Here is a 16979-nt window from a genome sequence, read left to right as displayed (position 1 = left end):
CAAAAAGTCACACACGTAACGCTGGAATGGCCCATATCACAGATTCACAAATTCTGAGGTCACTTGTCCCTTTTAAAAATACTCAGAGTTACAAATGGGATTGATTGTTATTTTACAATAACAAATAATAATTAGCAGTTATCAATAATTAGCATGATCGTTAATGAAATCAATTTAATTAGCGATTTAATGACAAACAGTTAATGCGATAGTTTGTTTGAGGTAAGAACCTGGGTCCCCTCTGAAACAGAATCCTGGCTACGCAATTGCAAACTGGTGACAAAAAAAAACAGGGGTTCCATGAAAAAAATGAGCATTAAAAAGGATTCCACAAATAAAAGAAATTAAAAAACGCTGCTGTAGAGCAACCCATAAATCCATAGTAGGGGGAGGTGCTGGTGATCTCTATTGAATAGCATGCTGCATGGCATTCTAAATGTGCTCAATAATTTTCACATCTGAATAATTAGTTGACCAGCAGAAGTGTTTAAAGTCAGAAAAGTGCTATTGCAGCCACTCGGTAGCAACTCTTAAAGTGTGGGGTGACACATTATCCGGAATGCATACAAGTATAATGGTCCAAGTCCTCTACACAATTGGAAACAAGACTGGTCAAATCAAGTAGTGTGCTTCCAGTCGTCAACAGTTCAATAGCTGTGTTGGCGAGTCCAAGCTAGGCGTATAACTTTGTCTCTTTCAGTCACAGCGGTACAAGAATGGGCCTTCAGTTCCGAAAGTTCAAATCCTTGATAATCCGCTGAATTAGTTCGGATACTACAAGTAACACTCTTTGATGCTCAGGTATTGAGCTCAGCAGTAATTTGCGGGATAGTTTCTCGTTTGTCACGTTTAATGATTATCGTCAGCCGTTTTAGGTCACATTCTTTTATAATATTTTTCTGAGCACCGTGCTATCTGAGATTATCAGATTCTTTCTATTCACGGTGCACATAAGAAATATCCGTCACAGAAAATCCAAATTTTATCTAAACTTAGGAGATACTATAGTCCATCACTCGCGCGGCAACTACAATACCATGTTCAAACTCACTAAAATCACGATTCCTGCCCTTGTAGCTGAAGTACCGGATTTAAAAATCTTGCCAAAAACACGTGTCGTTTGATATGGGCACTACTGTTCTCAGCACGTTGTTCTAATTGGTTACATACTTCTACTATAGTAAGTACTATAGTACTATAGTACTTCAACTATAGTAAAATCCCGTTATAACGAATACCAATACAGCGAAATATCCGTTTCAACGAGTATAAATTTTCAGTCCCGATTTAATTTCCATTACATTGCTTGAATTCTACTAGAACGAAATTCCCGCGACCACGAACAACCTTTCCATTAAAATTCGTTGTTAATGGATTCCACAGTATATTTACATTTATAAAATAGAATAACACAGAACTGAGAAACATATGAAGATACAATTCTTCATATTTTACTTATGATCAGAAACCGATATAAACTGTAAAATCTTTGACTCCAGGTAAAAATGTTGGGCGCCAGATAAATTACTTCTCACAGTTCATAGGGAAGTTCAATAAATAAGGTTTCTGAAACAATCTTATTCTGAAGAACTAGTCACTAAGGTATTTTTTTTGTCACCCGGGAGACCTGGCGCCCGGGATTTGTCGGATCCTGTTACTCTCCTAGAGGCAGTGAGAAGCAAAAGGATGTGAATGGATATTTTCAAGTTTTGAGTAAAGCTCGGTTGAAGTTGCTGTCCTAGGCAGGTTTTCATTTTCTAAATCATTCTGCATAGCAGCACCTACACTGTTAAAAATTTTCTGGAAAATTTACGGTAATTGTTACTGGCATCCATGTTGCCAGTAACTATTACCGTAAAAATCAAATGTTACTGTAAAATTTTACGGTTTCCTCGGTAGGCCACAGCAACCAGTTGGCGCTGGGATCGCTTATTTCTCCAGTATAAATTACCGTAAAAGTCAGCGATGCGTTAGCGATGCAATTTTACAGTAACAATGACCAGAAAATCTTCCTGAATTTTTAACAGTGTACAAGGGCTAGTATAGTACTATTTCTTGCCCAAAACAGAGGAGAGGTTCACCTTCCATTAATACTGGTTACCTCCAAATTTTTAATTTTTGCACATACATCCCTTTGCTTCTCATTGCCTCTAATATGGTTGTAGATTTGATGAAAGATATTTGACTTTCTCAAAATCTCGCTTTCAGTTGATCTATTTGATGGAGAGGAGTTAAATCTAGCCAAAGTTTCACGTCAAAGTATGGGAGCCTATTTATGTATAGCTTCAAATGGTGTCCCACCAGCAATAAGTAGAAGGATGTACATTGACATCACTTGTAAGTATAAACTGCTGATACCCTATATTTTTTTTAAAATTATAATATGAATAAAATATTTTAAAATGCTTTATTTATCGTCAAAAATTATATGCTCCTTTGCTACTATATATATGTGGATCTATTCTTAAAAACAAAAGAATTATCTATAAAATTTATACCCGATTCTCATGCTCGTTTGTCATATGCATATATTCAAGAAAAAATAAAATGCTTTATGATGCAGTTGAACCTCGTTTATCCAGGTCTCCTATTAATCCAGATCAAAATCGTTGGCTCTTTAAGACGGTTCATATTTTCATAACTAATAATTTTATACTATGATGACTGAACTATAAGTAAGACAAATATTCGCTTTTTATTTTGATTAGATGTACGACTCCTGCATGGATCATGCAAAAATTATTGTAACACAATTGTAATTGGTATAATTGTATTGGTAAATATTGTAATTGGACAAAAACCGTGACATATTTCGACACCACTGGAGCTGAACAATAAATTATTAAGTGCTGGCGCAAAGCAATCTATGCTATTATTTTTTTTACAAAGCATTTTTTTTTCTGCTGTAATAAAATGTAAGTCTGCTTATTTAAGAATTCGTTTTGCTTTTTACCCGGATTTTTGTTTATCCGGAATGCCTTTGTTCTCAGTTAGTCCGGATAAATGAGATTCTACCATACATAATCATTTAGGGTAACCCAAATCGTTTGGGTTTTTTACTGGTTCAGTGTAAAACCACGCACTGCATTGTACCTTAGGGATTTGCGCGGGATGTGATAGAAGAATTTCCATATTACAGTGCCCTGGTCAGGTAAATGGCAATATCTACATTTCTTTTCCGCTTTGCATTGTTGTCACCAATCTTATTTTAGTCTTACTTCACAAACATGCTTATTTGTATTTCGCTGAAAATAAAGCATAATCGAATCGTCGATCGATTTATCGTACATTTCGGTATTCAGTATCGTCACATCACTGTTCAAGGGGGAAGCGTAGAGCCTTAAAGATAGAGAACCCCTGACTTAGGTGATTATTTTGAAACTCTCTGACTGTAAAATAAGAAATAACAACGTCAAAATGCGCAAACTGCAAATTGCTGCAGGCACGTGCTTTGTTACAAGGAACGCCTTTTTCGATGCAAAAGAAATGAGCTTATGGATGAAAAGGCAGCTTCGTGTCTGCAGCAATCTGCAATTTGTGCTTTTTGGCGTTGTTATTTCTTATTTTACTTTTTAGCACAAAGGTATTTATTTATCTTAGAGTCGGAGTCGTTAACTTACCCTCCGGCTCTGTAGTCCTGTGGCCATCCACAGTTTAAAAAATGCATTTGCGAAAAAACAATTTAATTGGAGAAACCTACCAACTTTTTCAGCTCCAAACATCTCTAAAACTGCAGATACTGCGGTTGATCTGTTCACTCACAGCAGTAACAGTATACAGCAGCATTTGGGATTAAGTATTATTTTGGAATTTTGTTAAGCACTTGAAAATTAAAACAAAATTTTTTGTTTTCAGTTCCTCCAATGATATGGATTCCTAATCAGTTAGTTGGAGCAGCGGAAGGCCAACACGTTGACTTGGAATGCAATACTGAGGCACATCCAGCAGCTACGAATTTCTGGGTGAGAAACGATCACGTGGTCGGAACATCAGATGTGAAATACGAAACACACTTGACAGCCAACGGGTATAAAGTGCACATGAAGTTGATAGTGAAGAACCTCGACAAAAATGACTTCGGGATCTACAAATGTGTTTCGAAAAACGCTTTGGGTGAAACGGCAGGTTCAGTAAATTTGTACAGTATGTATCTCTTTATAAACTTTTGCTCAGAATTGTTGCATATTAAAAGATTTGCAATTTAGTTGCAATAATTTCAAGTTTAAATCTTGTTCTTTATTTCTGTAGCATTTCGAAAGTAAATCTGTTTTTTAAAAAAAGCTAAATTTCCACACAACTTAAAAACAGAGAAGAGATTTGAAATAGGTGCAAACTTTTATTAGAGGTAGATTTTATTAGAAGTGTCGATTCTCGGAAACCTTGAAACTAATAAGTGAGGAAATATATGGGTGATTCTCCAAAAACCTGACATTTTCCAATCACAATTTTTTTTTTAAATAAAAATTCTTAAAAATATCTGAAAAAAAGTATGCTTGTTCTTTGTTAAGAACTAATTAAAAGTAAAAAAAAGGGAACTCACTTTAACTATGCTACATTACTACATTCCTCAAAACAGGGATTAAATTTTCACACACCAAGAGAGCGACAAGCAGTAAGAAACAGGACAGTGAAAAAATGAGTTTCATCAAAGGTTATCAAAACTATTGTTATAGTAATAAAGAAATAATTGTAACTTAAATCAAAAGAATGTTTTTGTATAACAAAACAAAATTTATGTAAAACCTCCCTTAACGGACACTTCCAAATAACGAGCAACTCTTCGAGTCCCAATCCCTTAATAAAAGTTTTTCCATATTGTTCACACTGAATATCTTACACTCCGAATAACAAAGGTGTTAAAAAAAAATTTTTTTAATTGCTTTACTGAAACTCTAAACCAACAAATTAATAACAATTTTCACATTAAGTTCTATTGTTTGTTATATCTAATTCTATAATTTAGAAAACTATTTACCTAGTTCTGGAAAGAGTGCTCTAATTTAGAAAGTCAGAAATTTAAAGCAACTTCATTTACCTGTACGAGCAACATTAAAATTAAATAATGTATAACCAAAAAATATCTTTTTGAAAGTTTCGTCTGAACAAGAAAACAAAAGAAAAATATTTAAATAAATATAATTTTTCTACTGCTTCCTTTTTTATTTATCGTTTTCGAAATTCAGTTTTTTTTTTCTTTTTTTAATCATAATCTTATTTTCTAACTAAAGTTTTGGAAATAAATTCTACTCTACTAAATTATATTCCAGTGCCCCCAAAATAATGCTAGGTGAGTGACTTTTTTTTGCGCCAGGAGAATGACATTTTCCTTCCAATTTGTCTGATACGTAAGCACAGGATTATAATTCAGGTGAAGAATTGATTTCCTGTTCTGACCTCTTAATTCAAATATACACTATGAGAAGATTTTTTTTTTATTTAAAACAAGAATTTTGTCCAGGAGAATGACAGTAAAAATGTTACACGCCTCTTTTTGAACTTCGAAATTTTAGAAAGAACAGCAGCAAAATCGTATTAAAAAAATGCTCAAGAAATCCCACAAAATGGCGGTAATAAACAGTGTTGTAGTACCACCGATTAAAAATTCCGTTTTTTTATCTATAATAATTGAATTCATTCCTAGGACAGGAGAATAACATGAAAACCTGGGGACAAACTTTAAAATTATATTAGGGGAGGTGGGGCACGTTGGTCCGCTTTTTTGCTTATTATTTTTATCTCATCAAAAAATTTATTGAGTAGTTCGATTTTCTACAATAAGTTTCACTAAACACTTCTCAACACCACAGATTTTTTGGAACTGTTGAATTGATAAACTTTTCATTTTCATTATTTTTTAAACATAACCTCGTAAAGTGGACCAACGTATCCCACGGGTGGAGTACGTTGGTCCGCCGCGTTGGACCGCATAACTCAAACAGCATTTGTCATAACTTTAGTGATAAATACCATCAAACTTTGTAACTACCTTATTTTCTGTTGTGTGTAGAGTGAAAAATTTGAAGTTTAAAGATCAATATAACATATTAAACTGATTTTAATTGATAAATCATCTTTATTTAAAAACAGCAATAAGCATTCACCATTAGTGTACAATTATTTTTTTTAATAAAAAGAAAAATCAATTATTGAAGATTAAAGTTAACTAAAGATGCGTTAAATGATATCTGGGAATATAAAAGTGCTACTTCTTGAGCTTTGGAAGTAGCACTCTAATTGGACTGGGTTATGGAAGGATGGGTCATATGTTACTTTTATGCAAAGTTACATCAATATTTGATAGGAGAGAAAGCTCTTTTTTTCTTCATTGCATTCCATGAAACAACTCCAAAAAGGGAAAAATCCTGTTATACTATTACCATGCATTTAAAAAGTACAATAAAATTGACAGCTTTTAACTTAGCATATCTTTGTGTTCTAAAATCAAAAGTAAAAGTATATTTTGTATTCCTATAATTTTGTGTTAATCAATTATTTGTTTTATTTTGCTTCAATGTAGAAAGATTGTTTAGCAAAAAAAAATTTGCTTAGTACATGAACTTTATTATAGTATGTATTGCATATTTTACTCTTAAAAAATAATTGTCTACAAAAATTTAGAAGCATATTTTAAAATATAAATAGTAAAAAAGTGCTGATATGAAATAAATCTTTCGGTAAAATTAATTTAGTATAAATTTTGTTAAATAATTATAAATATATCCTTGCTTGTTTTGCTCTGCGTTTTTATTATTATCTCGAAACATGTGTAACATGAAATAAAATAAACGTATAATATACAAAGACTTAGAATATTGTTATAATTCTTGAGATTTAAGAGAAAAGTTTTTAATTTTTTTTAAGTTTTTAAATTATGTGGGATGGGTTGGTCCGGTTCTACGTGCCCCACAAAGAGTGGATCAACCTACCCCACGTTCTTGGTCTAAAAAAGTGTTGTCATATTTCTTTCTTTTTGACAAAAAATGAAAAAATTGACAATTATTATGAACTAAAGAAAAATTACTTAAAGAAAGGAGTTCGAATTTTTTTCCCGCAATCTTCATATAACCATTAAAAAAATGAAGTTACAGTTTTCTGAAAATTACTCCGGACTACTGAAATAACACTTTCAGGAATAAAATTTGTTCAATATAACTGAACCATGTGATTTCATTTTAGATTTCTAGGACCATAAGTGCTATTTGTTGGTCATAAAATAAAATAAAAAATATTGATAGTATTAAAATAATTGAGACCGGTCCAACGTGCCCCGTGGTCCAACGTATCCCATCTCCCCTACTTTGATTATTTATATAATTAAATTTATTTAAAGAATGTTATTTGACATCTTTAAGTATGCGTAATTTAGTACTGCAAATTAAATTTGTGGAATATTGATGTACAATTTTTAAATAATTTAAGTACATTTGAGAAACGAATTGGGACACGCCAAAAGAGTGACTTTCTGGTTGTTCAAAAATTTTTGCAGGAAAAAAATAAATGACTTATTGTTTTAATAAGGATGACATAGAAAAAGTTACTTCTAACTATTAAAAAAAAGAAAAAAAAATCTAGGTCAAACAATCCTTGTGTTAGGCTCTTGGAACGAAATATTGTTAGGATTTCGGAGAATCACCTATATATATTGTGCATTTGTTCCTTTAAATATAACCATAGTATATTTATTTCACCGTATTCTAATTTCAGAAAAAAAAGCAATATTTATACGTTTTTCTTTTATGTACCCTACTTTCTGAACTATCCCCTCTTTACAACACCATGATGGAAAGTGAAGCTATCAAAACATGATCTTTTAAATGTGTCACAGAGAGAAAACAAGCTATTAAAATTAAATGGTGTTCTGCTTCATGCTTAATCTATATGAATCAAATGTATAAAAATGCATCAAAAATTTCAATAAAATAAATTTAATAGTCTGCTTTTGGGGCCTTTCCTAAAAACAGCTTGATTTTAGACCTACTTTCCTCCATTGACCCTATTCACTTCCACTGTTCGCAGTGTGAGTACACAACACATCTTATTATTTTTTACTTTAAAAATTTTTTTCTACCAATCTTTTTCTGAAAATAATTTGAGTAACTTTTCTTTTGAGCTGTTTTTTTTTATATTTCTCTAGCATAGCTTCAATGTTTGCACTTTAACTTCAAAATAAAAGCATGCAATTTTCACTGAGAGCAAATCAACGTAAGCTTTGTCAAGGCATTCAACTAAAAGCAGTCATTTCATTTTAATGAATCAACGTTTTAAAAATATGCGTCTCATTCGTGCCCGCAGAATAATAGTAGTAAAAATATTTATCAATTTCAATTTTAATAATATGCAATATTAATTAAAGAATAATTAGTACCCATTCAAATGGAACATGAAATCAACTATTAAATCTCAACAAAGCTAAATTAAAATCATACCTTCCAAAACTTAAAGTTTCAAGAAAAGATTTTTGTGCACGTGATTTCGTAGTTCATTAATGAATATTTCATGTTTATAAAAATAAAAAATGATGTTTTTCTAATGAATTGGAAAATCCTGTTGTAAAATGTTTACAAGTAAGGCTCGTTCATGAAATCAATCGGACGCAAGTTTGTGTATGTGTATGATTTTTCTTTTCGCTGTATTTTACTTTTTGAAGCATTCAACTAGCATGGCATTTATCATAATTTTCATGAATCTTCATTTCAGAAGTTAAAGCAACTAGTGTTTTTAATAGAAATAGTCCTCCTACTTCAATTTCTCCAGAAGAAACTGTGCAAAAAATAACTGGTAAGTATCATTTTCAATGCAGTTCGAGACATAACAATACTTCAGGCGTGAATTTTACAACCCAAATTCAAAATAATAGAATATCAGAATTGCTTACACAAAACTTGTCAATGAATCGGCTAAAATGAACGCATGCAAATTAAACTAAGTCAAGCATGTTATTCATGAATGGGTAAAACAATTTCAACAACTTTGCAGGTATTATTTTAACAATTTAAGGACCCTGAAGACATTTTAAAATGAATTTGGTTTTTTGTATGTCAAAAAATTTGAATAATCATTCAGTCAATGTGAATTTGAAAAGCAGCGAAAATATTTGCATACCTTTTAATCAATAGGTAGATTAGTATAAAGATTGGCTCCCGGAAAATTTTAGGCTATTCTTTTGCTCAAAATGGGTCGCCAACGTGATAAATAAAAAATAAAAATAAAACGATGTTGCGTATTGCATCATTGTTTAAAGTTAGAAAAAAGCAATTCATCTTGTATCAAAGGAACGTTTTACAATCTGCAGTTTCGAAGATTTTAAAGGACCATCCAAATAAAAAATAACCGAAGTAAATGAAATACGAGGCTTATAACAACTGGCAGAGATGAACACAAATTAAATTGAATATAGTCAAAAAAAAAAAAAAAAATCGTTTCAAACTGCAGTTTCAATTGCGGGTCCTCAAAGAAAAATAAAGATGAACATGAATCAGAGATGTGCACATGTCTCCTGGATCAAAAAGATGGTTCATTGGAATGGACTGGGAAAGCGATGAATCTTTAATTTATTTCTATCGATTATAAAACATATTTTTGATCAAAAGAATCGGTAAATAAAAGGTTGAATAAAAAATTGAAAAGCGAATGAAACAATAAATGAATAATTAAATGAATAAATCAATTAATATACGAAAAAAATGAACCGGAAAAGGAATGAATGAAAAAGAAAATAAGTGAATGAACGAATAAAAAAGTGAATTACTAAATAAAATGATGAAAATGGATAAATCAATAAATGAAAACGTGAGTGATTTATATAAATGTTTGAGTGAGTAATTGAAATTTCACTTTGTCCCGTATGTACTTGACTAATTGTAAAAATGATTTAAAATACAAATAAGCTTAATATTAACTAAATTAATACTGAATTGAATATTAGGAGGTCTCAATAAATATTTAAAATGTTAATAACCGAAATTTCATCATTTAAAAATAACAAAAAAAATTTACGCCATGTTATACGCAATGCGAATGTTCCTTTCCAATTAAATTTTGTGCTAAAATAGAAGAATGGGTGATAGCGAGTGCTCTCAACAACTAGTTCTAACATCAGATCCAATAGCGAATCTGAATGTTTTCTGTATGATTATAATAGTTGTAAAAGTTCATCACTGTGCCTTTCTAGAGATGACTAAACGGGAAAATAATTTTAAATATACATGCTTTTTTTAACATTAATTACCGTAAAATGGTTTAATTCCTTCTTGGGGGGAAAAGCCAACTTTAAGTGAAAATTCTTTATTTTCGCCAGAAATTTAAATTATGACAAATTAATAAAAGCAATACTTAAATTAGCTTTGACTGTTAATTTCAACTCGCATAATCGATACAGAAATGAATATTTAGATATGCTTGTGTTTGGTCATAATGTGGAGAATGAATGAAACTGTTAAGTGGTTAAACAAAATTTAAAATATTTTGCATATATTCACTGATCCTTAGAGTCTATTCTTTGTTTATTATATACTAGCAGTACCCGCACAGCGATGTCCGTGCTAAAAATGTAATGGAAGTCCGTTGAATAAAAAAAAATTGGCGCCCCCTCCCCCTCTGACGTGAAATAATCGTTTTTCTTTGCATAAAATGCGTACACACCTTTTTAAAAAATAAAAAAAAACTATTTAAGTTTCTTTGGTAGTTAAAAATTTTCATCAAATCATTAAATTATATTTACAGTTGCTTTAAAACTCTATTTAGCAAGTGAAGCGGTTTTTACTGCAATTTAAAATATTTCGCCAAATAAACAAAAAAAGACATCAAATAATATCCTTAAATGTAAAAATAATTCCGCAGCTCTATTGTTTATCGCCAAACTTGCCCAGAAATCACGCTATCATAATCCATCCGTCTAACGAAAAAAAAAAAAAACATCTCGTGGAACATTCAAAAATCATCGCCAGAAAAAAGAAGAAAATGTCGTACATTTCACTCGGATAAAAACAAATCAAAAGTTTCTTTTCTTTCAAAACAAATCGACAAAACAATGAATTACATTAACGGTTGCCTTAAAACAATAATCCTACACGGAACTGCTTAGCGCCCAACGTGCCAAGCGACCACGCTACCCGAATCTAGAGCCCTTTGGCGAGTGAAGAGGATTTTTTTTCTTTGGCAATAATAAATGTTTCGCCAAACAAGAAAAAGGTATAAAATCACACAGGAGCTTTCAAATCCTTATATATTAAGAGTTCCGTTGCCCGGCTTTGCCCGGTCTACCTTAAGAACAAAAATTGTGTCAAGTGACATATATTCAACAATTAATTAAAAGAATAACTTAATAACTTAAAGAATAACTTAAATAGAAGAAAAAAAGAAACACCATTCAAAATTATCCTTCCAAACAATAACGACAGATATTAAAATACTTTTAAGAAATTAAAATGCGAAAGATGGATTTTAAAAGCGTAACCATGGACACATGAAGTAAAACATGTTTAACAAATCAGATGCAAAATAAGGAAATGAACAATGATTCAAAAAGCGTAACCATGGAAACGCGAAAATAAAATGGTTGACAATCTGAATCAAAATGACATATTTCGAAATTGATTTAAAAACGCTTGTAACTTTTTTTCCTTTGAAGATAAAAGCTAATTTTTTCGACCATAGGTGGAGAGAGATCTGGAGTAAAAAATCTCCCTTTTCCCAATGCTGTCAAAAAGAAAACTGTGGAACAATTCCTTTACTTTTATTGATAGATTTAATGAAGAAAGTAGTGTCTAAATTTCAGCTAAGCCTAAAAAAGTTCGAGCTAAAAACGCAAATTACTCCTGCCGTAATTAAGTTAGAGCATTGAAATAAATTGTTTAGAACGCAGAAAATTCTACCCTTTTCAACGATACATAGTATTAATATGTGCAAGTAATTTTTCACCCCTTTAATAGCCAATAATAGGCAATTTACGTGAAATTTGGGCCTAAATTTGAATAAAAAAAGAACTATTTATCGGATTTTTTCGAATTATAGCCTTTGTTACTCAGTAAGAAAGCTCCTTTCATATAGTGAAAGAATTTTTCAAATAGGTGCAGTGGTTCCGGAGATTACCTCGAACATATAAACACACAAAAATCCGCCCTCTCTCTTTATAATATTAGTAAAGATTTTTGTATCAATTCCATTTGCATGCTCATGCTGCTAAAAGAGAGCGAGAGGCATAGAGAACAGTGTTTTTAACTCAAAACTTGATTTTTGCTCAATTTTTCTTAAGATACGCAATAAACTTTGAACTTAGATTTTAACCAAATGAGCAATGATAACTAATAATAAATAGCCCTTTGACTAATTCTGGGCCCAAAAAATTCGAATATAATTTTACACATTTGGGTTTCAGAAATTTTCTTGCGTAATTACGTTGTGAAAATCATTGCTACAACATTTTACAAGTGTCATCAACGAAGATTATTTGAGTTTCGTGTGTTTCTTTCATTTATCCAGTTTTATTAGATAAAACATACTAAAAAAAAATAAAAGCAAGGTAAAAGTTACGACTCTGGTACAAATTCGAAACAGGAGAGTTCGGCTTCTTTTCATCTTTCGACGTCTTCAGAAAACTCAATTTATGCGAGGGTTGTAATTTAAGTAATGGCAACATAGGTATAGATCAACTTTTAATGAACTTACAAGTGCACTTGCATTACTTTCCTTCTATGTAATCACCAACAAATATTATAATTTTTTGCCAAATGTCGGGAAACCGTTTAAAATCAGTACCTAATTCTCGGAGCACATTGAAGAATGAGACCAAACCCAAAGGATTATTTCAGGATAGTCCATCAATGGCTTGTGCAAGACAGGCCGCTCAGTATGTCAATCTGATCTTGAGATTCCAAGAGCCCATGATAGCCAGACATACGTCATAGTATAAAGGCCCAAAATTTTTCTGCGTAAGCGCACTGGAGCAGGTATGAAGGGTTCGCTATTAGTTAAGCTGACTCGCGCTGGCTTTGGCGGGTAAAAGGTAGCAAAGGCGCGAAAAAATGGTGAACAAAAACATCATATTATAACGCGTGATTTTGTAATATTTTATTAGGAGGGGGACATACTAAAAAAAAATAAAAGCAAGGTAAAAGTTACGACTCTGGTACAAATTCGAAACAGGAGAGTTCGGCTTCTTTTCATCTTTCGGAGAGGTAAGCTCTGGGCCATCTTCTTTTCTTTTTTTGAGGAGCTTTCAAATCCTTATATATTAAGAGTTCCGTTGCCCGGCTTTGCCCGGTCTACCTTAAGAACAAAAATTGTGTCAAGTGACATATATTCAACAATTAATTAAAAGAATAACTTAATAACTTAAAGAATAACTTAAATAGAAGAAAAAAAGAAACACCATTCAAAATTATCCTTCCAAACAATAACGACAGATATTAAAATACTTTTAAGAAATTAAAATGCGAAAGATGGATTTTAAAAGCGTAACCATGGACACATGAAGTAAAACATGTTTAACAAATCAGATGCAAAATAAGGAAATGAACAATGATTCAAAAAGCGTAACCATGGAAACGCGAAAATAAAATGGTTGACAATCTGAATCAAAATGACATATTTCGAAATTGATTTAAAAACGCTTGTAACTTTTTTTCCTTTGAAGATAAAAGCTAATTTTTTCGACCATAGGTGGAGAGAGATCTGGAGTAAAAAATCTCCCTTTTCCCAATGCTGTCAAAAAGAAAACTGTGGAACAATTCCTTTACTTTTATTGATAGATTTAATGAAGAAAGTAGTGTCTAAATTTCAGCTAAGCCTAAAAAAGTTCGAGCTAAAAACGCAAATTACTCCTGCCGTAATTAAGTTAGAGCATTGAAATAAATTGTTTAGAACGCAGAAAATTCTACCCTTTTCAACGATACATAGTATTAATATGTGCAAGTAATTTTTCACCCCTTTAATAGCCAATAATAGGCAATTTACGTGAAATTTGGGCCTAAATTTGAATAAAAAAAGAACTATTTATCGGATTTTTTCGAATTATAGCCTTTGTTACTCAGTAAGAAAGCTCCTTTCATATAGTGAAAGAATTTTTCAAATAGGTGCAGTGGTTCCGGAGATTACCTCGAACATATAAACACACAAAAAATCCGCCCTCTCTCTTTATAATATTAGTAAAGATTTTTGTATCAATTCCATTTGCATGCTCATGCTGCTAAAAGAGAGCGAGAGGCATAGAGAACAGTGTTTTTAACTCAAAACTTGATTTTTGCTCAATTTTTCTTAAGATACGCAATAAACTTTGAACTTAGATTTTAACCAAATGAGCAATGATAACTAATAATAAATAGCCCTTTGACTAATTCTGGGCCCAAAAAATTCGAATATAATTTTATACATTTGGGTTTCAGAAATTTTCTTGCGTAATTACGTTGTGAAAATCATTGCTACAACATTTTACAAGTGTCATCAACGAAGATTATTTGAGTTTCGTGTGTTTCTTTCATTTATCCAGTTTTATTAGATAAAACATACTAAAAAAAAATAAAAGCAAGGTAAAAGTTACGACTCTGGTACAAATTCGAAACAGGAGAGTTCGGCTTCTTTTCATCTTTCGACGTCTTCAGAAAACTCAATTTATGCGAGGGTTGTAATTTAAGTAATGGCAACATAGGTATAGATCAACTTTTAATGAACTTACAAGTGCACTTGCATTACTTTCCTTCTATGTAATCACCAACAAATATTATAATTTTTTGCCAAATGTCGGGAAACCGTTTAAAATCAGTACCTAATTCTCGGAGCACATTGAAGAATGAGACCAAACCCAAAGGATTATTTCAGGATAGTCCATCAATGGCTTGTGCAAGACAGGCCGCTCAGTATGTCAATCTGATCTTGAGATTCCAAGAGCCCATGATAGCCAGACATACGTCATAGTATAAAGGCCCAAAATTTTTCTGCGTAAGCGCACTGGAGCAGGTATGAAGGGTTCGCTATTAGTTAAGCTGACTCGCGCTGGCTTTGGCGGGTAAAAGGTAGCAAAGGCGCGAAAAAATGGTGAACAAAAACATCATATTATAACGCGTGATTTTGTAATATTTTATTAGGGATACTATTACGAGTTCAACCTTACAAAGCCAGACACTTAGCACGCTGGCTTTGCGCAGCCAGACACTTCAAAGCAGGGAAAAAATGGTGCACAAAAACATCATAGTTTTTTTTATATATTGAAGGGGTGCTACTAGGAGTTACGCCTTACAATGCCAGACACTTCGCACGCTGGCCTTGCGCAGCCAGACACTTCAAAGTTGGGAAAAATCGTGTCCAAAAACATCATAGTATAAAGCGTGATTTTTTTTATATTTTGTAAGGGGTGCTACTAGGAGTTATGCCTTACAATGCCAGACACTTTCCACGCTGGCCTTGCGCAGCCAGACACTTCAAAGTTGGGAAAAATTGTGTCCAAAAACATCATAATATAAAGCGTGATTTTTTTATATTTTGTAAGGGGTGCTACTAGGAGTTACGCCTTACAATGCCAGACACTTCGCACGCTGGCCTTGCGCAGCCAGACACTTCAAAGTTGGGAAAAATCGTGTCCAAAAACATCATAGTATAAAGCGTGATTTTTTTTAATATTTTGTAAGGGGTGCTACTAGGAGTTACGCCTTACAATGCCAGACACTTCGCACGCTGGCCTTGAGCAGCCAGACACTTCAAAGTAAATCGTGTCCAAAAACATCATAGTATAAAGCGTGATTTTTTCTATATTTTGTAAGGGGTGCTACTAGGAATTACGCCTTACAATGCCAGACACTTCGCACGCTGGCCTTGCACAGCCAGACACTTCAAAGTAAATGGTGTCTAAAAACATTATAGTATAAAGCGTGAATTTTTTATTTTTTGTAAAGAGTGCTACTATTTGTTACGCCTTACAATGCCAGACACTTCGCACGCTGGCTTTTGCAGCCAGACGCTTCAAAGTGGGGAAAAAGAGCGTCCAAAACATAATAGTATAAAGTGTGATTTTTTTTATATTTTGTAAGTGGTGCTACTAGGAGTTACGCCTTACAATGCCAGGCACTTCGAACGCTGGCCTTGAGCAGCTCGACACTTCAAAGTAAATCGTGTCCAAAAACATCATAGTATAAAGCGTGATTTTTTTTATATTTTGTAGGGGGTGCTACTAGGAGGTGCGCCTTACAATGCCAGACACTTCGCTCGCTGGCCTTGCGCAGCCAGACACTTAAAATAAATGGTGTCTAAAAACATCATAATATAAAGCGTGATTTTTTTTATATTTTGGAAGGGGTGCTACTGGGAGTTACGCCTTACAATGCCAGACACTTCGCTCGCTGGCCTTGCGCAGCCAGACACTTAAAATAAATGGTGTCTAAAAACATCATAATATAAAGCGTGATTTTTTTATATTTTGGAAGGGGTGCTACTGGGAGTTACGCCTTACAATGCCAGACACTTCGCACGCTGGCCTTGCGCAGCCAGACACTTAAAATAAATGGTGTCTAAAAACATCATAATATAAAGCGTGATTTTTTATATTTTGTAAGGGGTGCTACTGGGAGTTACGCCTTACAATGCAATATCATTTTTTGGACACGATTTACTTTGAAGTGTCGGGCTGCTCAAGGCCAGCGAGCGAAGTGTCTGGCATTGTAAGGCGTAACTCCTAGTAGCACCCCTTACAAAATATTAAAAAAATCACGCTTTATACTATGATGTTTTTGGACACGATTTACTTTGAAGTGTCTGGCTGCTCAAGGCAAGCGTTCGAAGTGTCTGGCATTGTAAGGCGTAACTCCTAGTAGCACCCCTTACAAAATATAAAAAAATCACGCTTTATATTATGATGTTTTTAGACACCATTTATTTTAAGTGTCTGGCTGCGCAAGGCCAGCGTGCGAAGTGTCTGGCATTGTAAGGCGTAACTCCCAGTAGCACCCCTTACAAAATATAAAAAAATCACGCTTTATATTATGATGTTTTTA

At 32.8% G+C, this 16979-nt stretch overlaps 1 protein-coding gene across 1 annotated transcript in view; it reads left to right on the top strand.

Annotated features, from left to right (window-relative positions):
* Nucleotides 1-2212: 2212 nt before the first annotated feature.
* Nucleotides 2213-16979, top strand: part of LOC129220036 (lachesin-like) — a 42006-nt gene continuing 27239 nt past the window's right edge. Inside the window, exons 1-3 of the mRNA XM_054854369.1 lie at nt 2213-2337; nt 3856-4143; nt 8698-8778. Coding sequence (XP_054710344.1) covers nt 2262-2337; nt 3856-4143; nt 8698-8778 — 445 coding nt within the window. The 5' untranslated portion in view covers nt 2213-2261. The remainder of the gene's footprint in view (nt 2338-3855; nt 4144-8697; nt 8779-16979) is intronic.

This window comes from Uloborus diversus, chromosome 4, assembly GCF_026930045.1.
Source record: "Uloborus diversus isolate 005 chromosome 4, Udiv.v.3.1, whole genome shotgun sequence".
NCBI lineage: Eukaryota > Metazoa > Arthropoda > Arachnida > Araneae > Uloboridae > Uloborus > Uloborus diversus.
Note: the sequence above shows the minus strand (reverse complement) of the source record. Positions and strands in the feature narration are given on the sequence as shown.